Source organism: Octodon degus, unplaced genomic scaffold, assembly GCF_000260255.1.
Source record: "Octodon degus isolate 3935 unplaced genomic scaffold, OctDeg1.0 scaffold00002, whole genome shotgun sequence".
Taxonomy (NCBI): Eukaryota; Metazoa; Chordata; class Mammalia; order Rodentia; family Octodontidae; genus Octodon; species Octodon degus.
The window spans coordinates 3,500,546-3,528,235 of NW_004524578.1; the positions used below are offsets into that span (position 1 = coordinate 3,500,546).

The following is a 27,690-nucleotide window of genomic DNA, read 5'->3' on the forward strand; positions in this document are numbered from 1 at the left end:
AATAGGATCACAAGTCCACTTCTTGTACAGCAATTAACCACTAAGAAGAATATATGCAGTGTATTATTTGTTGAAACTGTACTTCCGATTGGATTTGAAACTCTCTCATTGCTGTTTATCAATAAAACTTTGAAAAAAAATAATAATAATATGCAATACAATAACCAGTTAATTTCCTATCTTTTTTTGAAATTATGTATCGTTTTTGTTTATTCTCTGTAAAATAATTTCATCATGCAAAAAAAATGACTAACACTAATAAAAATCAGAGATTACTAAATAACAAGTATACTTGGTTCACCACAGACAAAATTAAGTATTTTGTTGAACACTGCCAATAATCATCTAAGTGTATTGCTTAGAAAACATTAGCACTAAATTTGGAAACTGCTCATGCATGTGTATGGGTTTGATAGCTAACAGACACATTTTCCTGTTTGTAAAGGGTTGTTTGGCATTTTACTTGAATTAGAATGTCCCAAAGACTGGTCCTGTCGGGCTCTGCTAATGAACATAAGTAAGACTGCATGCTCCTTGATGAAGTTGAATAAACTCTCCCTGAAATTAACAAATTCATTCCCTCACTCAATTTTGAGGGATTCAGTCTAACACACGGAATCGCTTTGATGAGAGAGCAGATGCTCACATGCCCAGCACTCAGGGGCTCAGTTAGGGTGACCAAGAGCCCAAGGGGCCCGAGCCACCCCCAGTGAGCGCAAGGCCAGCCCAGATCACACAGCGTGGCACTCACAACAATTCAAATACCAGACGAAACAGATCAACAAACAGAAAGCAACAATAATCACAACAACAACAACAGAAATTGAACACATCCCTGAGTCTTCTTTTTTTTTTGCAGTACCAGGGATTGAACTCAGGACCCTGTGCCTGCCAAGCAGGTGCTTCTTCTACTGAGCTCCCCTGAGTCTATATTGTTTAATTTTTTTAAAATTAATTTTATTGAGAAACAAATAGCAATAAGACAGTTTCAAAACAGGTTAGTAGGACAGTTACAATAATTAATACACTGCATACTGTTGTCTTTGTAGTACTCAGAGGTCAAGATGCAGACATGATATCCTGTCCTAACACTATTAGTACAAATCTTTCTTCTCACTGAATTAAGATAAAGTAGCTGTATATCGATCCTAACTATTTTGTATATACCGATACAAAATGGTTTTTCATTTATATTCCTTTTGTTTAGTTTTGTCAGAGATGGGTATTTAATAACTACAGTTTTATTTTCTGGCAGCAGCTTACCATCCTTCTTCTTCTGTGCCAATATGGTCACTTCTTCTCCTTTAGGGAGGTCAAGCAGAAAAAGAACAGCTTCTTCTCTTATGATATTTGTGAAATCTACATTGTTCACCTATTAAAAGATTTCATAAAATTAGTTCTGGTTGCTTTTTAAGAATATAAAAACAGCTGGGTGTGGTGGCACCTGCCTATTATCCCAGCACTTTCAAGACTGAGGCAGGAGGACTGGCATGAGTTCGAGGCCAGCCTAGAATATACAGTGAGTCAAAGGTCAGCCTAAGCTCACCCCTACAGGGTAAGGAGGGAAAAGGAAGCATGAGGGTAGGGAGGGAAATTCCACTATAGACTGAATCTAATCTAGGCTTTCTTGACTTTTCGAATTGCTTTTTCTTGTAGGATATGATGCACCTAAACTCAGGCAGCTTACCTTTTTGCCTGATATAAATCCCACCATGCAGCGCCTGAGCCTTATCTGGGGTAAAGAAGGTCCTGCTACAAAGACTATGTCTCTGGGAGAGGAATACCCGATGCTGCTTACTGGCAAGCTGCGGCCTGTGGCAGTGTCCCGCCATTCTAAATGTTGAGATGAACTTGAAAGATGACCTGGCAGCTACCACAGAGGTCTAAGACTCATCAGTGGCTAAAATAAAGTACACCTCACTGTGCAGTAAAACACAACATTGCAGTAAACACAGCAAACACATGAATGGGAAGTGGCCAGTCCAGCACAGACTAGATCTCATGGATGCTTAACTGGTGCAAGAGACTCCACACAGAAAGCCTGTTGTACCAGATGCCCTTTTTTAAAGAGACTCACAATCCACATAATCTGACATACCCTGAGAATTTGATCGCCTTCCTCTAAACCTTCTTTGGCCGCCGGGCTATCTTCTAGAACACCAGCTACAAATATTCCAACATCATTTCCACCAGCTAGCCGCAAACCCACACTATCTCCTTTTCTGAACTTTACCAATTTCATGCTGGGCCTGTTAAAACAGATCATTTCATTTGAGACAGTTAACAGAAGCTTGAAAAGTTACAACAAACTGCTATAGTGAAAATGATATTCAGAATGGAACAAAGGACCAGAATTTTCTAAAGCCTATCAGAGTTCATTAATTTCTTGGATAAAAGTTATTACAATTCAAAATCAGATTTACAGTAATAGCACTCATGTAAGAATAGCTTCACATAATGATTTTATAAATTTTCCCAATAAAACAATGCCTTCTTCACTCTCAGAGTCTTGAAAATGGGCACAGTGTAATCCCAGCACTATTCTGGAAGCTAAGACAGGAAGAGTGTAAGTGTGAACCCCATCTAGGCAATTCAGCAAGACCCTGTCTCAAAAAACAAAGGGTCAGAGATCGAGCTCAGTATAAAGGCCTTCGGTTCAATCCCTGATATCAAAACAGATTATTAGGTAGATATGTTACTTTTCCAATAGCTAGAAGAACTTTCTGCTTTTTCGTACCCACCCTAATTCATATTGTATTGCCTCTGCTGAGTAACTGAAAAGTCTCATTTTATATAGGTAAAAACTGAAGCACAAATTAACTAATTTCCCTAATATCACAGGGTCAAAATCAAGCTGTAGGGCTTATAATCTCTACAATCAGTAGACAGATTTCTAAACTTTGCAAATGGCAGAGTATTAGTAGTCTGGAGCAGTGTACTTACTCTGTGGCTCCTTTCAATTATAAAATAAAATCATTTGGCTTTCATGGATGTGTCCCATATCCAAACTCTGTTCCACTTTGGGTTTTGATTGTTTTTGTTTTTTTTGTTTTTGGTACCAGGAACTGCACTCAGGACTCTGCGCCTGCCAGGCAAGCACTGTGCCACCAAACTATATCCCTGGCACCCTCTGTACACTTTTGTTTGAGATTAGGAAGGAACAGATGTAGATAGGCACATTCTGTTATCAGAGGAGTGTTGAAACACTGCTCTGTGACATCCTGGAACAAGTCCTGAAGGATCCTTAGATAAATACATGGACAGAGACAGGTCCTGAGTATAATTAGCCGTCACACTTCCTTTCTAGGTTTCTCCTTAACTGTTTATATCCATGATCATAAAGACATGTTTTACTTATATTCACTATTCAAACATGTGGTACAGAAAAGTCTTTTTTCTTCATTTATTAATAAATTATTAGAAGCTAGTAGAAAATAACTAAAAACTACAAATGAAGCAAATAAGTTGAGGGAGGAGAGCCCTAGATAACCAACTAAATAAAAATCATCTGAGCTTATCACACTTACAAAGCATTCAACCTCTGATCTTTCTTTTTAACCTGAACTACCACTGGCTAGACATAAAAGAGCCTATATTTAGATGAGGCTACCTGCTGCCAGGTTGGCAGTGTCCTTCATCCCTCCCTGAAGTGACTTACAGTATCAGCTCTATCGCTGATAGCCTGTGTCCTTTGGTTATAGTGGTATCCTACTTTTTCAATAAGCCAAAGGGATTCTCAAAGACTCCTCTCTTAAAATTTTATTGAGAGTGCTTTTAAGTGTTTTTTGAAACCCTTAGACCCTAGGCCCTTGGAAATCCTCCTCTAACCCCGATCAATCTAGAGTCAAACAATGAAAGTGGCTGAGTGCAGTCTACAAATTTTAATAAAATCTACTTTTCAGAACCAGAGGACAGTTTCCAGGCCATGCCTCAGTGTCACATCCCTGTGCCTGACTGACATTCTGTGCTTTGACAATCTGCACTGTATCAACTGCTTGCAAGTGTAAAATGTGGATCCCTTTTCCTTCAAAGCCACTCACTGAATATCAAATCTTTCTTGGCTCAGCTACTAGTCATACATACATCCCCAAATCCTCTTGGGCATGTGGGCTTAGGGAGATCTCTGGCATCTTACTAAAGTTTCCTAAACCTTAAAAATACGTAAATGTTCAAGTAATTCCCAAGGAAGAAAAAAGAGGAATATGATCTCACAGTGTATAAGTTATCACCAATTTAATATCAAATATGTAAAATTTTAAACTTATGGACTATTCACCTATTAAGGTTTAGATCTAGATGTCCCCCAAAGGCCTAACATGCTCACAGGCGGGACTTCAGGGAGGTGACTGAATTAGAGGTGAGATACTAGATTAGCCCCCTGAAGGAGCACAGGGGTGTGTGATGCAGGGACGTGAAATGTGGTGTGAAGAGTTGGCCCGTGTGGGCATGGCCCAGCAGGGGGTGTGCTCCTCCTCTTCCCTTGACTGCTGCTGTTGCCTGCCTGCCTGCCTGCCTGCCTGCCTGCCTGCCCTGCCATGGGTTCATCCTCTGCCATCCTGCCTTGTTTTGGAGTCAGCTGGTCCTGGAGTGAAACCTCTACAACCATGAGCCACAGATAAACCTTCTCTCCTTTACACTGTGGGTACTGAGTGTTGTACCTCAGCAATACTACAGTACTAAAACATCACCGACTTTTAACACTATTTTTCTGTGTCTTGCTAAGTTAACAACTCAAATCTTGTTTAGCAGAATGAGAAAGCTGAGCATGGGGCACACAACTATAATCTCAGCAATGGGGAGGCAGAAGCAGGAGGACTACTGCGAATTTGAGGCCAGTGTCAGCTATATAGTGAGCTCAAGGCGAGACAAAACTGTACAGCAAGACCCTGTCTCAAATGACAAAGTAAGGGCCAGTCTGATGGCTCAGTGGATTAAAATGCCTGCTTAGGCAGATGCAGGGACCGGGGGTTCGATCCCCTGGGGTACGCTGAGATGGGAATGAGACTGGGCGTGGCGGTGCACACCTGTAATCCCAGCGCTTGGGAGGGTGGAAAAAGGAGGATAACTATGAGTCTGATCTTTGTAAACTATGAGTCTGATCTTTGTAGTGAGACCCTGCACAACCTGTATTAAATACAAAAAAAAGGCCAAAGTAAAATAACAGTGATCAAACCCATTGTATGAAATTCACTAATTTTCAGTGATTCACATCATGTGTCTTTTACCACAGAGGCAACAAAAACTCATTTGACAATCAGAAGAATTTGAAATTATCTTAAAATACTTATACCTCTAATTCCACTAAGTATAAAAAAATTTAGAACAGCTTTTTAACCTATAATTATTTTTCCCTCAGAAGAATTTGGGAATTCTGGTTGTCAGATAGGGATACTTGCTACTGGCATCTAGTGGCCAGTGATGCTGTTAAACACATCAAAATGGAGAAGAAAACACCCTACAATAAACGGTTATCTGCCCCAAAATGTCAACAGTTCCGAAATAGAAAAATATTCACTTATTGATAAAGTACTAGAGTATTAGAAAGCTCATGGAAATTCTATGAACAGTGCTGAGATGTAGAAATATTGTGTTTAGTTAATGCTAAGGTATTAGAAAACCTGTAGAAACCCTGATGACTGAATATAAAAAAGTATTTTTATAATTACTGACCTAAAATCTTTAGGAGACAGTGATGAGAAACAAGACATTCACAAAGTTCTAATTTTTCTCTAAGCTCTCAGTAATTTTATCATGAGATTGCTAAATACAAGAAAGAAATAACCTAGTCATAATCTTATGTGTCATATGCAATCTGATTTGCAATTAAATATCACTCTAGATAATGCTTACTAATGCACAGAGAAGACAATACAATTTTAAACTGCTTTACCGAAGAATCCCATCTTCGTGAGTTGAATTAGGTAGGACACCATCAGAAGGACTGACAGGTAAATCCACATCTGGTTGTCCAACTTGGGCATACACAGGTTTTGGTTCTAAGAAGAAAATTCAAATTGGGCAGGACCCATTTTAGAAAAGTATGTGAACAACCAACAAAATAACTAAACTAAAAATTTCACAAAATAAATATGATTCATCAGCAAAAATAAGTTTAGAGAACCTAGTAAGGATTTATACCGCATGTGCCAGTGCACACTTTCTAGTTACACATTCCAAAGTCTCTGTAACAAGCATGCATGCCATACGGTCACTTAGGTTTCCTACAGTTCCAGCTGGTAGGATCTAAAAAGCCTATAATCTCTACAGAAGAGTAACAGAAGAAAAATAAAGACAATAGACCATGTTTTCTGTTAAGACTGTTCACACAGGGCCAATGAGACAGCGCAGCGGACTAAGTGCCTGCTTAGCTAAGTGCAGGGTCTGGAGTTCGATCTCCTGGGGTTCGATCTCCGGCACCACATGCCACACTGGCCCCACCCCCAGGTGCACTGAACTGGCCACTGAGACTGGGCACGGTGGCGCACACCTGTAACCCCAGTGCTGGGGAGGCTGAAGACAGGAGGATCACTACAAGTCCAAGTTGCGGAGTGAGACCCTGTACCAAGTACATTAAACAAAAGAGAGTATTTCTGGTTAATAGCCACTTGTAGTGAATGAAGTTATTCTCCAACATTGCTCATTAAAGAGGAACATCAATGGATGAGGGTGTAGCTCAGCAGTAAGGTGCTCGCCTAGCATAAGCCCTGGGTTTAATCCCCAGGACCAGTGAATAAGTAACATCAGATTGACTTCAAAACTTTCAAAACAAAAATCATTTCACCTGTTGGAATTTTTTTCATAAATACGTTTAAAAGCTGTATTTAAGGACCCAGCCTAGGAATCGGCAAAGTTCTAAAACTGACTGCTTGTAAGGCCTAGAGATTTTGTTCCGAATGTCTCTCAGTTCCTTCTCTCAAATGTATCTTACTCTGCCTGGTTTGTGGTAAAAATGTGGCTATTTACCAACAGATTTTACCCCAGTAGGGAATGGTGGCTTTGTGGAGTCTGGTATTTGGTACAGGGTCTCACTGCGTAGCTCAGACTTGTAGTGATCCTCCTGTTTTCAGCCTCCCCAGCACTGGGATTATAGGTGTGTACCACAATGCTCAGTCTCAGTGGCCGCTTCAGGGCACCCAGGGGTGGGACTGGCGCAGCACATAGTGCAGAGATCGAGCCCCAGTCCCTGCACTTGCCTAGGCAGGTGTTTAGTCCACTGAACTGTCTCCCTGGCCCCAGAAACGCTTTCTATCTATAAAAATAAATACATTCATGAAAAGTGCTCACTACACCAACCTCCTTCCTACAAAGAAAACCTGAAAGCCACATACAGAAAAACTTACATATGAGTAATATGGCAACTGCATCTTTAAAATCGTCCACAAATCCTGACAATTAGTTTCACAGCAAATGTTTTTGGAACCTAGCATACTGTTATGCTTACCTGGAAGAGGTGGTGTTTGCTTGTCATTTCTTTCAACTGTAACTTCTTCCACTGTTTTGGGGGTATGATTGTCTGTATGTTTTATAGGAGTTGAAATGGCCCCAGGCTTAGACACTCTTTCATCCTCTCTGCTGCGAAGACTACATTGTATTAAAATTTAAAAAAGTGTAAGAATGATTCTGAAAATCCTTTGTGGAAAACAGCACAAGAGAAAGCAAGAGAGTTTCAACAACTGTGACAAGAATTTTACTCTAACAATTATCAAAATAAAAATAAGACACTGGCACAGAAAAGGTGAAAACTATTAATATTAAAGTTACAATGGGGCTGGGGAGATAGCTCAGTGGCATAAGCTCATGCCTGGCAAGTGCAAGGTCTTTAGTTCAATCCCTGGTACCACCACCAAAAAAAAAAAAAAAAAAAAAAAGCATTAAATGAAGCACATAATTTCAAGTGATGCACAAAATAATAAGTTGTGCTGAAGGTAGAAAACAGCTATCAATACTTAGGGCTGGGGATACAGCTCAGTGTTTAAGCGCCTAGCTGGCAAGCGCTTAAAGTCCCAGTTCAATCCCTGATACTGCAAAAAACAAAATTTTTTTTAAAAAGTTACAATGCACTAAACTGTGTGCACAGATATAAAAAAGCAAAATGTGAAGACATTGAACTTACAGGATAAATAGTGTGACACTGTTTAGTTATTTAAGCTTCTCTTCTACTTTCACATAACAAACAGACAACAGCAGGTTGCCTCAGAGGGAAAAGTAAATAAAACAGCAGCCCAGAGGAATTTTAAATTTATCTATATAATTTCATTTTTTTATAATTTCAATTTTTTTTATAATTTCAATTTTTGTAAGACTATGTTTCTACATTACTTATAAGGGTAGAAAAATAAGTCCAAAGATCTGCGTAAAGGCCAAAGATTTTGCGTGTGTGTGTGTGTGTGTGTGTGTGTGTGTGTGTACCAGAGACTGAACTCAGAACTTTGAGCTTTCCAGGCACGCACTTAAACTGCTGAGCCATCTCCCAGGCCCGATTTTTGGTTTTCTTACTGACTCTGCCTATTTCTAAATCTCTTATCAACAAAGATTTTTCATGTTTTCTTCCTGAAGAGGTAAAACAATAAATAAGCACTTCTCACAGCTTCTATCTTCCTATTCATTTAACCATCCTGTAGGGGTCAGTCTCACAGGAAAATCAACACTATTAAATGTTTGAAACAAAACAAGAGTGAGCTACTTTTAAGTCATAAAAAAATCAAAATCTCAGCTATTATTTAAATTACCATAATTAGCTAAATATAAAGAACTACAGCAAAGTTTTATATATCTATTGTACTAACCTCCTCTGATTATAAAAGGGCAATACAAAAACAGTACTCCACATTCTTTTCATTAAAAACTCCAAATGATATAAATACACAATAAGATTAAGGAACTGTATAATTTAAAAGCTGTAGATTTCTTTTACTCTGTAACATGTAGAATTTCAACTATTTTTTTAAAAGGTAAAAAAAATTCCAATTAATTTTTTATCTTATAATTAAAAATATTCCACACATCCAAAATGTGACCAACATTATCATCTTGGTATCTTAACTTAAAATCAAATGTAACATTTTAATTCCATTATTATTTGTTATACACTTAAGGCTATTGTTCCATATAGCACAAACTCCTGCTAGTAATTCTATCTTTGGCTATTTTTTATATCGAGCTATCACCCTACTGTCCTTGGTACTTATTATAAACATGAAGGCACTCAGTTTTTCAAATTAACATTTCACAGATGGAAGTTGTACCACTGTTAGATTTTTCATTTATGCTTAGAAAATTACTTTTTCATGCATTTCCATTATCTACCAAAAGATGGAAGCATTATTCAGCACTACACAAAGATGCAGGGCAGTGCTGTTTGACTGAATTACAGTAAGTTGCTTACATTTAAAATTTTCTAAAATATATCAAGTAAAATCAATGAATAAATTATCAATAAATCATAAATGAGGTATTTTATTTTTTCTGTATACTCAGTCTTCAAAATCATGAGATTTAAATACGTATTTCATACTTAAAATACCCCTCAGTTTGGCCTGGCCACATTTCAGGTGCTCAAAAGCCACACATGGCCTGTGAGCATGGCTCCGGTGACAATAGCATGCATGCCACACCAGGCTCTTTGTTATCATCAAAAGCTCTAAAACTTGTTAGGTTTGCCATCACTGGACTATGATATTGGGCAATGCAGATTTAGAGTTATAGTACTATATAAAACAAAAGGCTCTACTTTTCCAAACATTTGAAATATTTCATTATAAATAAATGTGACCACTAAGTCAGGATAAAATCAAACATACAGAAAAAGTGGCAATTACTGTAAGCAACTGGTAAGTCAGTCAAATGAAATTCTACCCAATAGGCTCTAAAATAATATTTAACAATATTGAAGCTAAAAATATATAAAATGACTCAGCAATGAGGGCAGGACTGATGCTCACAAAGACAGACTGCCTCAAACACTAAATTAAAACTTTTTCTCAAGAGACTAAATCAGTTTTACATCATTTCTTAAACAGCAGAACTTAACCTCTGTAACACAAAATCGTTTATATAAACAAAACTAAATCCAAATAAGAAACTGCACAGAATTCCCGTGATGCTTTTTACAACAGCATTTTACTCAGTTCTAAGTATTTTAGAATTAAATTCTCACCACCAAATCTGAAAATTCAAAGGCTTTTGTTAAGAGAATGATAAAAGGAGTTTATGAAAAGTACACCTTGCTCCCACCTCAGATGCACTGAGCGAGTCCCCTCCTAAGGTATTTTTAAAACCTTTCATGTAACTGGTACTACCCATGAGAATATATAAGACACTTATTAAGAAGTAAAATATCCTGAAATAACATAGTTTTTTTTTTTAAAAAAAAAGATGCCAAGTCTTTAGAAAGTTTAAATGAAAAAAAGTTTAAATGAAAAAAGTATGAAGAAGAACTTTCTGAGGTATAAAAATTACTTGTAATTAAAAAAGTAATCAAAATTTTGAGATTTTGATGAACATACCTTTTGTCTTTAAAGGGAAAGTCATGTCCAAACCGCTTGGTATTAACATGGCTTCCAGACGTGAGCAACACATTACACTGCAGCTGCTCCCAGGAATCACTTAAGTGCTACTTATCTCACTGAGTATGTGTGCTGGCAGCAACCCTTTTCTGGATAACATCTTTACTGAGTGAGGGAGCTCTTTACAATTAATAATGTTAACTTGTAACAATTACAAGTAATCATTAGTTATAATAAGCCAGTTTTATATTTGGTATAACACAGTAGTCCCTTAAAAAATCATTATAAGCTTAAAATAAAGACCAAGGCTGGTATAAATTATAAATCTAGAATTTAAAATTTACAAAGAATCAGCTTCACAAATATTGAACTACACTGAACACCAAACCAGTACCACAGTAGTCACTCCTGTCACATTATTTCCCATTTTAGGAGAAAGCAAAACATCTCTGTAAATAAAAGTTTTAAAAATTGAATCACTTCAAAAGCTCTCTCCAGCTAAGTACAGCTCCTCTGTCTTTTCCTTTGCCTCTTTACCTTCCTGTAAGAAATATGCTTCTAGAATATATGCAGTGTATTATCTGTTGAAACTATACTTCCGATTTGATTTGAAACTGTCTCATTGCTATCTGTTTATCAATAAAATTTTGAAAAAAAAAGTTTTGTTCAGTTAAAAAAAAAAAAAAAGAAATGTGCTTCTAGTTCTAAGCCTTCTCTCCATATTCGTCTCTTAGAATTTTAGTGATTTCCTCAGCTTTAGAAAACACTTCCCCACAGATAAACTTCAAACACCCTGAGTCCTAAATGGTCTCTTCAGCTATAGATCTAAACCTTCTTAGCTTTGTTGAGATGTAACTGACAAACTATGTATTTAAGATGTTCAATGAGATGTTTTGATATATGCATATATCACCAAATGATAACCAACGATAATCAAGGGGGCTTGCAGATTAAGCTAAGTTGTTTAAGCGCCTGCTGGGTCAATCTCAGTCAGGCACAGGGGACCACGGTTCAATCCCCAGCTGCCCATGCCCTAGCAGACCAGCCCTTAAGGCAGCCTGAACCAGCCCCCCTCCCAAAAAAAAAAAATTAAATAAATAAATAAATTAGCATATCTGTCACCTTCCATTCTCTGTATTTGTGTACGTGGTGAGAATATTTAGTATCTACTCTCAGCCACGCAAGGCGGCACATGCCTGTAATCCTAACCTTCAGGGGATTAAAGCATGAGGATCACAAGTTTGAGATCAGCCTGCCCAGTTTAGCAAGACCCCGTCTCAGAAAATAAAAAAGGCCAGAGATGTGGCATATATGAAGGATCTATGTTCACTCTCCAGTATGGCAAAGGGGAAAAAAGAAGCCAAAGCCCCCACCTGTTTTCAGAGCACACTTCACGTACACAGAGTTAACTCGGGTCACATCATACATTAGTTCTCCACCACTTACTCATTTTGTAACTGAAGCTTATGACCTTTGACAAATACGCTCCCATTTCCTTCATCCCCCAAATCCTTCTACTCCGCTCCTATCGATTCAACTTTCCAGGCTCCACACTGAAGTGAGAGCATGCAGTACTCGTGTCTTTCTGTGTCTGGCTTATTTTATCTAAACTACCATAATGCTCTCTAGACTTATCCATGCAGCTGCAAATAGCAGCACTTTTTTCTCAGGGCTAAAGAGTATCCCTCCATGTTTGTGTACAGTTCTATCCAATGATGTAGAGACTTAATTTATACCTTGGATATTAGGAATATTGCTGTAATTAATTTAGTGCTTTTCTTTCTTTCAGATATATACCGATGTGGAGCTGCTACATAACATGGTGGTTCGATTCTGAAGTGTATCAGGAACTGCTGTGCAATTTTCCAGAAGGCTATACCAGTTGACTTCCTGTGAACAATACGTAAGGGTCGCCTTTTCTCCTCAACTGTCTTCAGTTCTGGAAAAAGACATCTCCACATCCGACTTGCAAATGCACGACACCATACAAGGTAAATTCAGGTCACATACTAATCAATACAAATCCTTTGGCATGAAAATGCCAGACAGTGCTTTTTGTAAAAAGAAAAAATTCAGATTAACCTACTGGTGGATTTCTACTACAGTTAATCTTCCCAAGCAGTAGATTCTAGAAGCTGGCTAGCATCTTCTAAGACAATGAGTTGGCAAACTGTGGCTGTAGGCCACTGGTTTTTATAAATAACATTTTGCAGAAATATTGCCGCGCCCGTTCATTTCCATGTTGTCAGTAGCTACAGAATTGAGCAGTGACAGTGCAGAGTCTGAAATATTTACCAAGTGGCCTTTTACGAAGAACTCTATCTTCTATTATTCTAGGTAAGAAATACCTAAAGTGAGAAGGAAACAACAGATCTAATCTTGAATAATCAAATAATCTATCATCTAACTTATTTGTACGGGATTCCAGATACACATGCCAAGGAAACAACTATTCCTTCAGGCGCCAGGAAGCTATTACCTGCCACTGCTGGGCTGCTGCGGAGAGTGTCTGGAGAGATCGGAGGGCTCCGAGCGCTGGTCAGGAGACCGTGATCGGCTGCGGCGGGGAGGCCTGTCATGTGAGCGACCGGAATGATCTGAAGCTAGTGACTGAATTTCTGAAATGTCTGTGAGATAAAAAGGCGCTACTTACTTCTCCATCAAATTACTGCAATAAAGCATAGAGTACTCCAATAATATTCATATGAAATAAGCTACTAAGTATGATTTCACACTGAGCACTAACTGTATCAGCCAGAGATCAAGTCAAGAGTGGAGAGCTGCCTACACACAGACAGACACACTCTCACACACACACACACTCCCCAGATGTTAGATTATAAAGGTGTCTGGCTTATGGAAAGTTACCATTTCACTCAAACACGACTAATCTTCCTAGTACTTAAAAGAAACTACTCAAAAGGAAAGAACAACTTGGATGGGGGTAAGGAAAAAAAAAAAGGGAAAATAAACTGCAAGATAGCTAAAATAACGTACTACTAACTTTTATTAGTTCATTGAAAGGAACAGTTAGTGCTTATGTTAATTTTGCATACATATATCTATTAATCTGAGCAACTATTTTGAAGGTAACAATATGCGATACACTAATCATTGTTAATTTCCTATCATCTTGAAAAGTCACCTTGCTGGGCGTTGTGACAGTTCCCTATAATCCCAGAGGCACTGAGGCAGGAGGCTTGCCAAGGCCAGCCTCAAGCCTAGGTGATATAGCGAGACCTTGCCTCAAAAAAAGAAAAGAAAGGAAAAGAAAAGAAGGAAGGAAATAAGTTACCTGGAAAACCCCAAATAGAAATTTACTTACCATCTCTTTCAGACGCATTAGCAGAATGGATACTGTCAGAAAGGTCAGGGACGTTCAAGAGGGTCGCCCGCTCATCTCTCTGAACTACCATTTTTAACTTGCCTTTAGACCTTTCTATCAATGTCTTTGCATCTGTCAGTGACATATTTTCAGTGACAGTACCATTTATCTGCAACAGAAATGAAACTATATATTGAAAATAAATGACAAAGTACAAATGTTAGCTTACTCTGTTCTACTGTAAACAGGAATATTCAAAGTACTCAATGCTGTGCTCCTAAGAATCACCAAAATATTCCCTTTATACTTTACTGAATCATCAAAATATTTCACCTTCCTGAAATAATACTAATATTTATGTCATTACTGCTCTGTCAGATAAACCCCAATTGGTATCTCTTAAACCCTATTCCAAAGCTGGTTACATTCTATTATTTATAAGCAAACGAAGAAAACAAGTATTTCAGTAATATCTGGAGCAATTATCAAAACTACTTAATGTGTAAGAACAGAAATGCCCACCTACAAGGTGGCATCTGCTTGTGAATGATATGTATTTGTAGCAATTAATTCTCACAGGATAACCCTATAGCTAACCTATCATTGTAGGTATAGTAATAGACAGGGACAACTTAACTCACTCTCCCTTGAACACTCATTTTTAATTCTCTTTGGCAAAGGTGCTTGAAACATAAGCAGGGGCTATGAGTTAACACTAGAATTTATTTTTTATTTCACTTCACTAAAATGTAAAAGTATGACTATACCTTTAATACAACATCGCCTTCTTGAATATTGCCATCTCTTGCTGCCAAACTATCTTGTGAAATTTCCTTTACAAATATATGGCTGGCCAAGCGAAGACCATATTCTGAAATAAAATATTTGAATGTCTTTAATGTAATATAAGACAATTACTGTATAAAGAGTTTTTAAGGACAATCAATGACTACTTCAGAAGAAAACAAGACCAGTAACTGTAATTATCAGTCATCCAAAAAAAAAACCACAACAAAGGCATGACTGAATAACTACAAGGCGGACAACACAGTACGTAGGGACAACACAGTATGTAGTGACTCTTGTAATTGTCCTAATAACCTATTGTGAAACTTGGTTTCACTGTTAGGTTTATCTTTTTAAAAAAGGAAAAGAACAACTGGGATGAGGGAAAGGAGAAAAAAGGACACACACAAGAGAGCTAAGGAAGAATTAATGCTTAGTTCTTTGATCAATCTTGCATGCCTATATCTAGTAATCTGAGCAACAAATCTAATGATAACAATGTGTAATATAACAACCATTATTGATTTCCTATTCTTGTTTTGAAATTCTGTATCACTGTTACTGTTTTTTTATTTCTTTTTGTCTTTATTGTTTTTTTCTCTTTAAAATAAAACTTTTTTAAAAAATGTATTTATTAGTACAGAGTCTACAGGGTCTCACTGCACAGCTTGGACTCTTAGTGAGCCTCCTGTTTTCAGCCTCCCAAGCACTGGGAATACAGGCAAACGCCACCATGCCCAGGTTCAGTCACCATCTCAGCCTGCCCTGGGGACGGGGCCGGCAAGGCTTGTGGTGCCGAGGATGAGCTCTGCCTAAGCAGGCACTTTAGTCTGCCGAGCTATCTGGCCGGCCTGTAAAAATAAAACTTTTTTTGAAAAGGTATGAGTAACTTTGTGAGGATAGCAAGGACTCTTCCTTTCACTGTATTCAAAACTAAGACCAAACTAAAAGCCACCCACAAAAACCAGAACAAAATTAAATTAAAAACCTAAGACAAAATACAGAACTATTTTTACTCTGAGGTAAGTCAGCAGACTTGGTACTGAAGAATCCAAAAGTTCTATTACAGTTCCAGTTTACCATAAGGTAGATGTGCTCACAAACAGTGCTCACAAACTGAACTAGGAACAGGAGGAGGAAAGAAAATGGCTCTAGGGGGCCCAGGCAAGGACCCAGGCAAGCAATACGCTTTATAAATGGGCATTATACGACAGAAAAGTATAAAGGGATACTAAATGACTGTCATACAGATGACCCTAAAATAGTCCTTTATATAATATAATGTGTATTTATATATTCTTTTAAAAATACTGGGCATTTTTCCAGAAGAACCAGAAACACACCAATATATATACACTCAAGTTTATAGCAGCGCAATCTGTCATAGCTAAATCCTGGAAAAAACCCAGATGCCCATCAACTGAGGAATGGATAAAAAAAGATGTGGTATTGTGGTATTTTTACACTGTGCAGTATTATTCAGCTATAAAACAGGACAAACTTGAATCTTTTGTTGGTAAATGGATGCAATCAGAGAACATACTCTTAAGTGAAATAAATCAGATCTGCATGTGCAAACATCGTATTGTCTCCTTAGCACGAGAACCCAAGAGAAAAATAGAATCTGAAGGGTACAACAGATACTGGGAAAAGGGAATGAACTTATTCAAAAGCAAAGAGTTACTGAGTTGAGAAGGACAGGAGAAGGAAAAGAGATTATCTATGTCTGTAAGCAGGATGGTCTGGACAACTGTACTGTGCATTTCTGCTGGTCTACAGAAAGAAGCAGTTAATGCTTTAATTTGTTTTGACTTCTTTTGTCAATCTGTACTTTTTTTTCTTAATTTCTTATACTTTTCTTTCTTCTTCCAATTTATATGCATATATCTGGTAATATGAATAACTGTCTGAAAGACAACACTATGTATTAGAACAAATACTGTGAAATTCATATTACTTCGTTAAGATAAATTCTGTATCATTTGTAATTTTTCATTTTAACTCTAATTGGTATTCTTTAAAAAATTTTTAAAAATTAAAAATTTCTTTATCCAGTTTTTCCACATATTTCCTCAGGTATATGATAAATATGCACCAGAACTGTGGGGAAACAGCAAATGAGATGCTCCCTGCATTCGGGCAACTTACATTATGCAACCACTGGAGAAAAAGATGTGCATTACCAAGGCAATGAGAAGGGCAAATATGGCTCTACATTTGGTAGGGGGGTTAGAAACACTCCTTGAGGAAGAGATCCTAAAGCTCAAACTTCAGCTAAAAGACATTAAAATTAAACCTGAAGTGTGTGTGTACACCTGTGTGCATGTGCTAAAGGAATGATTTTAAAATGTACCAAAAGTATAAAGGAAAGAAGCTGGCAGGTGTGAAGACCTAAGTCTAGTGTATGTAGTTGGTAATGAGAAGAGTATCAAGATAGGGCCAACAGAACAATCCACAGAAACATCAAAAGAAGAGTCTATATACAACCCACTAAAAAGGATCCAGAAAAAAGCCATGAGATAAGAGTCCCCCGAGCCAGACATGGCGGCACACACCTATAATCCCCGCACTTGGGAAGCTGAGACAGGAGAAATGCTGTGAGTTCAAAAACAACCTGAACTGCATAATGAAACGCTATCTCAAAAAGACAGAGAAAGATGGGAGGGGAGGGGAGAGGAGAGAAGGGAAGGGAGAAGAAGGGGGAGGGAGAGAGCAGGGAGAGGAGGTGGCAAGTAGGCAGGCCCTGAGGAGTGAGTCCCTCTCCACCCAGGGTAGTAAAGACAGAAGTGGGACAGATAAGACTGGTATGTAGGAAGACATTAATTAAGCACAAGGAGAGCAAAGATGTCAAGGATAAGTGCCCTGGTATCTGTGGCTGGCTTGAGATGGATTCCAGATCTTCACAGTGAGCCACAGCCTCAGTTCTTCCATTTTTTTTATCCTGAGACAAGTCTTATGAAGTCACTAAATTACTCAGGCTGGGTTTGAATTTCCAATTCTCTTCCCTCAACCTCCCAGAGTGCTGAGGTTACTAGTATACACTACCATAACTGCCTTTTTTTAAACAAAAATGATCAGTCATATATAACCAAAGCAACAAATCCACTATTCAAAAATCTAATTTGATGATGACTGAGAGAAAGGAGCTGGGCATCAGCTTAAACTTGGGTATGAGTCCTGCCTTTCAGAGAAATGTCCTTTAACAGGTCCCTTCTTTTAAATCCCTCCCTTTAAAAAGCAGCCTTTAGCCAACAAAATGATCAAAGTCACTCTTTCATTGTCACACTAATACTGACCCTAACTGAATTTCAACTTGGTGAGGGTGACATTTCTTTTTATATATTTGGCTGTTCTCCTCTTAACAAATCCAAAATCTGAATACTAAACAATTCACTCAAAGTATAATCTGCTTGCAAAATGATTTAAGAAAATGGCCAGTCATTCAAACCTGCCATAACACATTCTACCTTCCAACATACGAACAACAAAGCAGAGAAACAGAACAAAGATGTGACGCGACGTCAGTTGTACCTTCCAGTAACCCTAGTCTTAAACCCTCCACGTGAAAAGAGCAGTGAAAGCGCTGGGACCGAATACCTTCATTTTTCCGAGACTTCACCAGCGTGACTCTGGTGGGCTTGGCAGGCTGACTGGAGGCCACAGAGCGCCTGTCCGAGCGCGGAGACAAACTCCGCTCTCTACTTGCACTCCTATCCCTTGCCCAACTTTTCTCACTCCTTCTGTTAACCACACCACCACGGCTACTTCTTGGCTCATGTACTTCCTCCTCATAACTGTCTTCTTCATTGTCAGAAACTGGCTCAGGATCAGGACGACTTACTGGTATCTGAACTTTCTTCTTTCTTCTAATAGTCTACAAAACAAAAATTTTTTTCACTTATTTTCATACCTGCAATTTCAGTTCCTAAAAGAAGGGAACAATGCTCTTCTCCTGTCCAGTGTTAATTTAAATATCAATGAAAAAGATACACAAATAAGTACAACCAACTACTTACTAAGCAATATACTTCCATAATGGCTGTTTTCTGGTTAAGCAACAAATTAAGTGGGTTTAATAAATCCTTATTTACTTTATTCAGAAACATATTCCATTGTAATAACCATAAGCTTATAGAAAAACTGGTAATGGCTGGTAGGGAAAAAAAGCCACGATACTCAAGATCATTCTGCCAAAATTACAAAAACTATCATATACTTATAAGCCCTACTTGATTCCTTAATCAAACTGCTGGCCTGTATCTGTATCAAAGCCCAGTCACCCTGCAAGCCCGCTGAGATGAAGTTATTTACCACACAGCAACATTCACCATAGGAGGTTGCAGCTAATCAACTCTGACTTCACCTACACGAACTGCCTCCACTTCTCTCACTTCACTTGTAACTTCCCACATAGGCACATGTTCTTTCTTCTGCCCTGACTTTCTCAAGGCTCTGTTTCCCTGTTCACATTTCTCACTGTCTGTAGTCCAGGTTGACATGTACTACCTTCTGATCAACAAGGCTCTGTAATCTTGGGCTGCACCATGCCTCCTCACATGGGCACACACCAAAGCATGAAGACCTGAAGGTGCTTCTGGGGTAACACCTGTCTTCTGATGGAGTCAGCCATATCCCCTGAAAACTTTCACAGTCCATCTTCTTTCCAATTCTTTCACCCTCTCCTACTCTCACCCTACCAACTCTCTGGTTTCACTTGCCTTCCTCCCAAGTTTGCATGGCGTTGCATGCTGCCACACTTGAATGATTTTCTACTGACTACTCCATCATATGCCATGCCAAATACCGGCCCAGTACTCTAAAAGCATTTCTAACTGACTCCCTCCTTTTAAGACTCACCTCTTTCTTCTTTAGTCTCCAACATGGTACACTGGGAGAAATACTCTCTATTACTACTTCAATAGGCCATGAGTCCCAAGTAATATCTAAACAAAGGCCTTTCCTATCATCCTGGTAAAAGAGCTACCTGTATGGAAATCTACTGTATCCGGGCTATTCTCAATTATAGTTGTATGTGTGCATACTCCTCTAGCCTACTAAGATATAAGTTCCCTGTCACATACTCAACTGTACATACAATGGAATTTTTGTACCCACTAGGGTACAACTGAAAAACTGTCATTTACTTTACAGTTAAAGCTACAAACTCAAGTAATACCTTGCAGGTTTGACAATAACGCTTGACATTTTAGGAACAAATCATTTTCGGGAAAGATACCCACTTCAAAACAGTTTAGCTGAATTATTCACATGGAGAATAAAATAAAACGAAACCATGTATGTACTATTATAAAATACAGGACAGAAGTTCTGAAAACTGTGGTAAGGTAAAAAGGCTTTTTTAAGCAAGATACCAACAGCAGGACCAATAAAGTGAGTCTTGGGCTGGGGAGACAGCTCAGTGGAATAAGTGCTAGCCTCGCAAGCACAAGGTCCTGAGTTCTACCCCTGGTACCACCAAAACCAAGAAGAGAGTCTACCAGACATGACAACATAAAAATCAAATGTTTACATACTAAAATTATACAAAAAGAAACAAAAAAACCCTATAAACAATTTGCATATACTTACAAATGTCAAATGAGCACACAATATATTAGTATGACACAAGAGTAATGATCTTAGTAAATAAACACATTTACCATACAAACTCAAGGGACATGGACAGGAAAATAAAACAAAACATAAAAGGCAGTAACACAGGGTAAGAAGGTTAAACCCACTTGGGACTTTAAATATTTCACTTGAAACACTTAAGTTACCCTGGGTTTGATCCTTAGCACTGCCAACCCTGCTCCAAAAACAGTTCTATTAAAATGTTTACGTAAATTTGGCAGATTCAAAGTGTTGATGAAAATGAATTCTAACTATATAATTCATTTTCAAAAAAAGCAGCCCACATTGTCATTAATAAATTCTGGGCTAGCTGGGCATGATGGTACATGCCTGTAATCCCAGCACGTGGGAGCCTGAGGCAGAAAAACCATGAGTTCAAGGCTGGCCTAGGATAAGAGTAACATCTTGTGCCTTAAAACAGAACAGGAAATCAAAGTCATTCATGGCCTCTGACTCTGAAAAGCCACCTCTAGGAAGTAAACAAGAAAGTATTTGTGTAACAAACTTCACTTCTACTTTCTTAAATAGCTGTGGAACTAATCAGCAATGCCCCCCAGTGAGTGAGCCAGGTGAAGCGCCTGCATATTATAGCAAAATGCTACACAACCGTGTAGATGTGTAAACTGGCTAACTCACAAACATTACCACTAGAGCAGGGCGTGTGATTTTTTTTTTTAAGTATACTATGAATTTTAGTAAAAATTTAAATGCTATATTTAACAATAAATCTAGCTGCTGTTCATCTATAGTTAAATTAAGCATATTTATAGGAGCTGTAGTATTGGAAACTACAACATTTTAATTAAATGGAAATCACTTATTGAACCTACTGCCAAAAAGGCTTTTGGCTTATGGAAAGGTAATCACACCACTAAACACTATGATGTAGGAGCGCAGAAAAGAGAGAAGTTGCTCATTTGGAAATGGGGGTGAAAAATCACCCAAAAATCAAATACATAATGCTCTTGAGGTTTTAGATGCTCCAATTATGTTTGGGGATAAGATGTTAAAAGAAAGGGGGTAGGTAGCTTACAAGGAAAGATCAACTCCACAGACTGGGTTTTATTCTAAAATTAATTTTGCAATGAAAGACAATATAAATTAAGGATATGATCCAACCTGCTTGAGTGCAGGAATGAACAGGTATTCTTTGCTAATTGAAACACTTCTACCAGGTCTTCTACAGCTTCTCCCCAGAAAAGCAAAGAATCTATGCTCAAGCCTCTTGTCCAACTGATAAAATTTCTGAGCTGGCCCACATCCCCTTACACGTCATCCAAATATGTGCTATTTCAAATACTTTCTTGATTTTAGATCTTCTTGTTGGGAAAAGTCTAGAATACATGAACACAACCTTCTCAGTGTATTATCAACGTGAGGCATGTACACTAAATACTTAGTGTGTAAAGACAAAACAGCTGGACGTTAACAGAAAATTGGAGGACTTAAAAAGAGAAATGGGTAAACGAGCACAGCTCACCAACTCAGGCATGCAAGTTAGGAACCAAAGAAGGTGCTCCCTTGACAGGTGCAGTGCCCCATAGGAAAAATACTATGACTAGCTCAAGTCAGTAACTTCTGAGGATAACCCACTAATATTATAGACTGCTAGACAGTGTTAGATTGTTTAGCTGAATTCAAACACCTATAGTATTTAGATGCCAATAGAATACCCACCTCTGACAGGACTAAAAAAAAGGGGAGGAATACAAAGGAAAGATCATTTTGTATTTATATATACAAAATAGTTAGGATAGGTTTACAGCTACTTTCACTTAATTCAATGAGAAGAAAGAGGTGTACTAATAGTGTTTGGACAGGATATCCTGTCTGCTTCTTGTACTATGGAAAATCACTAAGAAGATAACTATGTACAATATACTGATTATCGAAACTGTCCTATTAATCAGCTTTGAAACTGTCTCATTCATATTTGTTTCTCAATAAAATTAAAATTAAAAAAAGAAAAATACTATGACAAATACTGCTCAGGGTCAACAGCTAAATAAAGAAATCTAAAGCTTACTCTGCAACTAGAAAAAAAGCTTATAAAAAAAGGAAGGTCATTATAAAAATCAGCAATTTACTTTTATAATCTTTGCATAAAAAATGTTTAAAAACGCTATCACCCACTAGGCAGTGAGTGTACTGAAAACTGAAAAATAACACTATAACTATAAAAATATGTTTACAACGAGATTCTAAAAACAAATAAACAGAAGATGTCCATTAGCAGTAAGCTAATAATGGGTCTACTGCAATACGAGAACTCTCCTCGCACCAGCCACAGCGCTGGTGCAGACAGGTACTGGCACGGTAGTGCGCGCAGGCTGAGAACCCGGCACCTGCTGCAGGCAGAGCCCCAGGATGCCCCTCCCAGCCCTCATCATGCGCCGCATGCGTCCACGGGGCCCACTGCAACTGAGTGGTAGATGGTGAAAGGCTCTACAACAGGCAGCTCAGGCCACGGCCTCCTACCTGCCTCTCGCTCCTGCTCTGCACAGTGAGTGAAGGCTCCCGCAGGGTCTTCACCGTCCTTGGAGGCCGGGCAGGGCAACCAGGCAAAGAGATGAACGAGGGAAGCGGCTCAGGTGCTCATCAATGTCATTCTATGTGAGACTTTCACATCAAATCTGTTCTACACCACATTTGCCAAGTTTTAACTATTAAAGGCCAGGTATTAAAAGTTAACTTCATCCCCTTACCTAAAAAAAGTAAACCTGGGCTGGGAACAGAACTCAGTGGCTTAAGCACCTGCCTGGCAAGCGCGAGGTCAATCTCCAGTACCAAAATAAACAAATAAATAAATTTACTTCTAGGAAAATAATAAAATAAAATTTTGTTATACAGTGAGACAGGAACATGAAAGGCACCTGAACAACTCTACAAGAAATTCTTCCACTTTCTCCTTCCCATATCACAGTAACAAACAGGTGATGATGTGGATTCCAGGTAGTGTAAAATTACTCTAGTAAATGGCAGTGCAGTCAGGCCGACTATCTGTCAAGATCCAGTGAGAGGTTAAAAGAGAACATGAAGCCATCAAAAGCCCTTCAACCAGCACCTTTCCTGTTCTAACTGGGTAGGAAAAAAACTCAGTATCTGAAAAACACACACCAGTATTAGAGGACATACAAACTCTTCTTTATAAACAACTTTGGAATTACTGTTTCATTTTTCATTTTCCTAAAAGGAAGGAAATAAACAGGAGAATATAGTTGATACTACTAAGGTGACCATAAAGATACTTACAATTTTTGCATTTTTCCCACTTTTTCTGAGTTGCTGAACAGCAAAGGCATGCTCAACATTATCCATTGAAACTCCATTAACCATTGCAACCCGGTCATTTTCCCTGGGGAGAAAGAGTCCCGAAACAACACATCAGAGATAAAAACATGCAGGCAAGTTTGTGGAGAATGTTCAAAAAATAAAATTCTGAATGTGGGCAGATTGATCTATTTGTCTTCTGAGCAATGATACCAGTACTTCTCTTTCAAAAATTATTCTCCTTCTAAATTTCTTTCAATCCTTCCGATTAGTCTCATTTTTTCTCTTGTATCTTATTTTTTTTAATTTTTATTTATTTTTTTTCTCTTGTATCTTTCTAACCTTACTATGACACAAAAAGACAAAAGTGAGCCCCTCCGAAAGTCTAGACTACTTAAAAGTTTTTTCTTTATTTTTACATCTACATGCTATGTAAAGTGATACTAACTTTTCACTTACTATTAAGCTTATTTCTTAACTATGTTCCTTTTAAGGGAAAATATTAACTGTACCATGCTAGGCGTGGGGTATAAATACAATAAAATCACTAACAAAGCAGGCCAGTGAATGGAGGCAAGAACAGTGCTTGACGCGGGCATCTGAGAGGAGAAACACTTACTGCAGCTGTCCTTCTGCTGGGCCTCCCTTCAGCACGTCGGAAATCACTATCGAGGTCTCCCCACTCTGGAAATGAGGATTATCTCTTCCACCAGATATTGCAATTCCAAATCCGAATCCAGGAGCCTAAAGTAACAATTACAGTAAACACTGCTATTGATGATAAAAATAATTGCTCATTACAGCATATGCTACAATCTAGAAAAGTTTGACTACAGAAATTACAAAATTGCTGTATCTGTTACCTACACTTAATTGTATGGCTATGTAGTAGAGTTATTTATCCTTTTATCTTTATATGAGAATGCATGCTCTAATAAATACTGGACATAACAATATTAAAAACTGTCAATTACAAAGAAAGTTAAGAATTAAAAGCTTTGGGGCTGGGGAGATGGCTCAGTAGAATAAGTGCTTCCCTGGCAAGCACAACTTCTTTCAGCTACTTTAAAATCTGTCATAGTAGAATATAATCTAACATTGTATACAATATAAAGCATATATTATTTATGGCTTTTACATTACATACTTATATTTAGCTAAAATAAATTGTAATAAAGTAAAAACTTGTGAAAGAGCTAAAAAAAATCTTTAACATAATGACTAAGGATAGCCTAATACAGAAAAAATTCTAGTTATCTCCAAGTTATTAAAGAAAATCACCTAATCTCAAGGAAATCCACACCATTCCCTAAGATAGAAATAAAGTACTCAGAGTGGTCTAAAAAGATTACACATTGGTTTTAGAAATCCAGAATCATGAAATCATTAGAGCAAAAGTGTTCTGATATAAAGCTGTACTACAGTCCTATGTTCTAACAATCAACAACATGAGGACGAACAGCATGAGGACAAAAGCTCCCACTGGACAGAGCAGGCCACATAGCTATGACCAGAGGTAATGACCGTCCCTCCCACCCCAAAGCTTATAGAGAAAGTTAAAGAAAAAAAAAAGCTCTTCAAAAAGAATAAATATGGATGGATTTCACTACGTGTGGCCAAGAAAAATGCAAACACATGTCCACACATAAACTTACATAAACATTCACACCAGCATCAATTTTAACAGACAAAAAGCAGACACAACCCAAAAGTCTACCAATTAAGTAAAACAGTATATCCACGCAATGGAAACTTAACTAACAACAAAAAAATGGAAGTACTGACACATGCTATACTATAGAAGAGCCGAGCACTGAAGACATGCTTTGAAACCAGTCACAAAGGTTCATCAACAGTAGTGTGGTAGTGCTACTTTATATAAAAGTGTTCAGAAAAGGCAAATCAATTAGATCTGGCATTAATCTAGATCTAATTTGGACTGTTTCTCCTCTTATCGCTATTCATCTTTTTTTAAAACCTGGAATCAAAGGCAAAAGAAATTAGATCTGAGTTGTCTAGTGCTAGGAGAAAACAGAGTGATTGTGGAGTGATGAATAATGGGTACAGTCACTGCTGTATACTCAGAACTTAGAAGAAAATTCTGGTTTTACTTTAGAATGACTCAAAGCAGTAAAAATTAACAAAACAGTAAATCTTAACTCTTAAGTACATGTATTTTCAATAGTTGTACATGTGGAAATGTTACATAAAGTACTTTAGTTTGTACTTGTGTGCATGCAAGCTCAAGCAGCTGTTTCTGTGTGAGGGGGAGGAGGCCACTAGGTACACCTTTATTTCAAGGAACAGCTGTTTACCTGAAGCCATGTAAAGGTACGCAAGCCTGACTACTGGACAGACATTTTTCTCCACAATGAAAGAACACCTATAACTGTGAGAAAAACAACTCATAGCATTTTTTGCAAACAATGAAAATTCAATTTTTTTTTTTTTTTTTTTTTTTTTTGCAGAACTGGGGACTGAACTCAGACCCTTGCGCTTGCCAGGGAAGCGCTTATTCCACTGAGCCATCTCCCTGGCCCCGAAAATTCAATTTTAAAATTAAAGTTAGAAAATTTTTATCTGCCATAATGAGAGCAACACCTTTTCATATACTTAAAGGATCTTCTGAAGAGAAGATTGGTGATATTAACACGTGATTTTAAAAAATATTTTACAATTAAATGCATTATCATTTGAAAGATTTGCTTAACTCAGGGAGCCAATATTTTCTCAAAGCCCAACCCGTAATATAAACTCAAGCATGGATAAACACCCACTTAGGATAAAAACAGGGCAACAGAACAGTAACAGTACACAAGTTCACTAATATAATACACTTTTAAAATGCACACAACTACCTTTTAGAAAACTAAAACCTGTCCCCTAAAAGAATTATTACAATAACTCTTGATCAACAATTTTTATGAAGCTGTTTTTTGGTTTTTGTTTTTGTTTTTTTGTACTTCAACAAAAAACAATATATTACACTAGGTTTTTAGGAACTTGGGAATAATCACACTTTTCGTTTTCTTAACAGAGTATAGTATACTAATGGATATCCTAATACACTAATCTTACATTCCTGAAATAAATGGCTTTCTCATGGAGTATTTATGTAGTGTTGACCTTTGTTTGCTTTGTTTTTGTGTTATATTTTTGCACAGATATACACAAAAGATGCTGGCCTATAATATTTGATGGTAGGGCCAGCCAGATAGCTCAGTGGATTAAAGTGCCTGCTTAAGCAGACACAGAGGCCAGGGATTCGATCCCAGGCCTACTGTGCCAGTCCCGACCCCCGGGGCGCGCTGAGACAGGTGACTGAGACTGGGCATGGTGGTGCACACCTGTAATCCCACGGCTTGGGAGGCTAAACACAAGAGGATCACTACAAGTCCAATCTGTATGGTGAGACCCTGTAAAGCCTTTACTAAATACATTAAAAAATATATATGTGATGGTGACTGGGTTGTCTGTCATCGTTTTATCACTCTTTAAATGACTATCAGTCATCAGTTTCAGTATCAGTATTATCCATAAACTGCTAAGGAGCATACATACTGCTATATCGTCTGGGGAGAAATTTGGTAGTACCTTAGAAAAATAGAACTGCATTATCTCTTGACAGTAAACTAATTTCTAGAAATATCAGTACTTCGTTTTTATTGTGGAATAATACTCTATTACATAGCTCAGTTATATAAGTAATATTTCATCTATTATTCATTAGCTAATACACATTTTGTGCTACATCTACTTTGGCCTGTTATGAATAATGCTGCTAGGAAAACTGGTATGTTACTTATTCTGCAGACACGTTTTCATTTTCCTTGAGTAATATACCTGCGAGTAGAACTGCTGGGCACATGGTGATTTTATAGTTAGTGTCTAAGGAATTCCCAAAATGTTACCTACAATGGCTGCACTATTTTATGGTTCCATCAGCAATGTGTAAAGCTTCTTGTTTTACCCACATCCTTCCTACCACTTGCCTCTGTCTGTCCTTGCATTACTGCTTCCACAGGATAAAGGAAGACCTCCCTATGGCTTTTTATACATATTTCCCTGATGTTTATTCATTTAAGTTACCTCCACTCTCCTATAATTATGGATACACATTTATCTGCCAATGCAAAGTATATGCATTCTAGGTAACTGCCAAAAGAACGT

The 27,690-nt window shown here is 37.8% G+C and overlaps 1 protein-coding gene across 5 annotated transcripts in view; it reads right to left on the reverse strand.

The window, feature by feature from the left end:
* The window catches only part of Tjp1 (tight junction protein 1), an 89,855-nt gene that overhangs the window by 34,244 nt on the left and 27,921 nt on the right, over positions 1-27,690 (reverse strand). For all 5 annotated transcript variants that reach the window (XM_023709843.1, XM_004623240.3, XM_004623239.3 and 2 more), the window contains exons 3-12: positions 24,140-24,264; positions 23,503-23,605; positions 18,214-18,490; positions 14,598-14,701; positions 13,831-13,999; positions 12,985-13,132; positions 7,442-7,581; positions 5,891-5,996; positions 2,099-2,249; positions 1,264-1,372 (exon numbers count right to left, since the gene is read on the reverse strand). In XM_023709843.1, the coding sequence (XP_023565611.1) occupies positions 1,264-1,372; positions 2,099-2,249; positions 5,891-5,996; positions 7,442-7,581; positions 12,985-13,132; positions 13,831-13,999; positions 14,598-14,701; positions 18,214-18,490; positions 23,503-23,605; positions 24,140-24,264 (1,432 nt within the window). The remainder of the gene's footprint in view (positions 1-1,263; positions 1,373-2,098; positions 2,250-5,890; positions 5,997-7,441; positions 7,582-12,984; positions 13,133-13,830; positions 14,000-14,597; positions 14,702-18,213; positions 18,491-23,502; positions 23,606-24,139; positions 24,265-27,690) is intronic.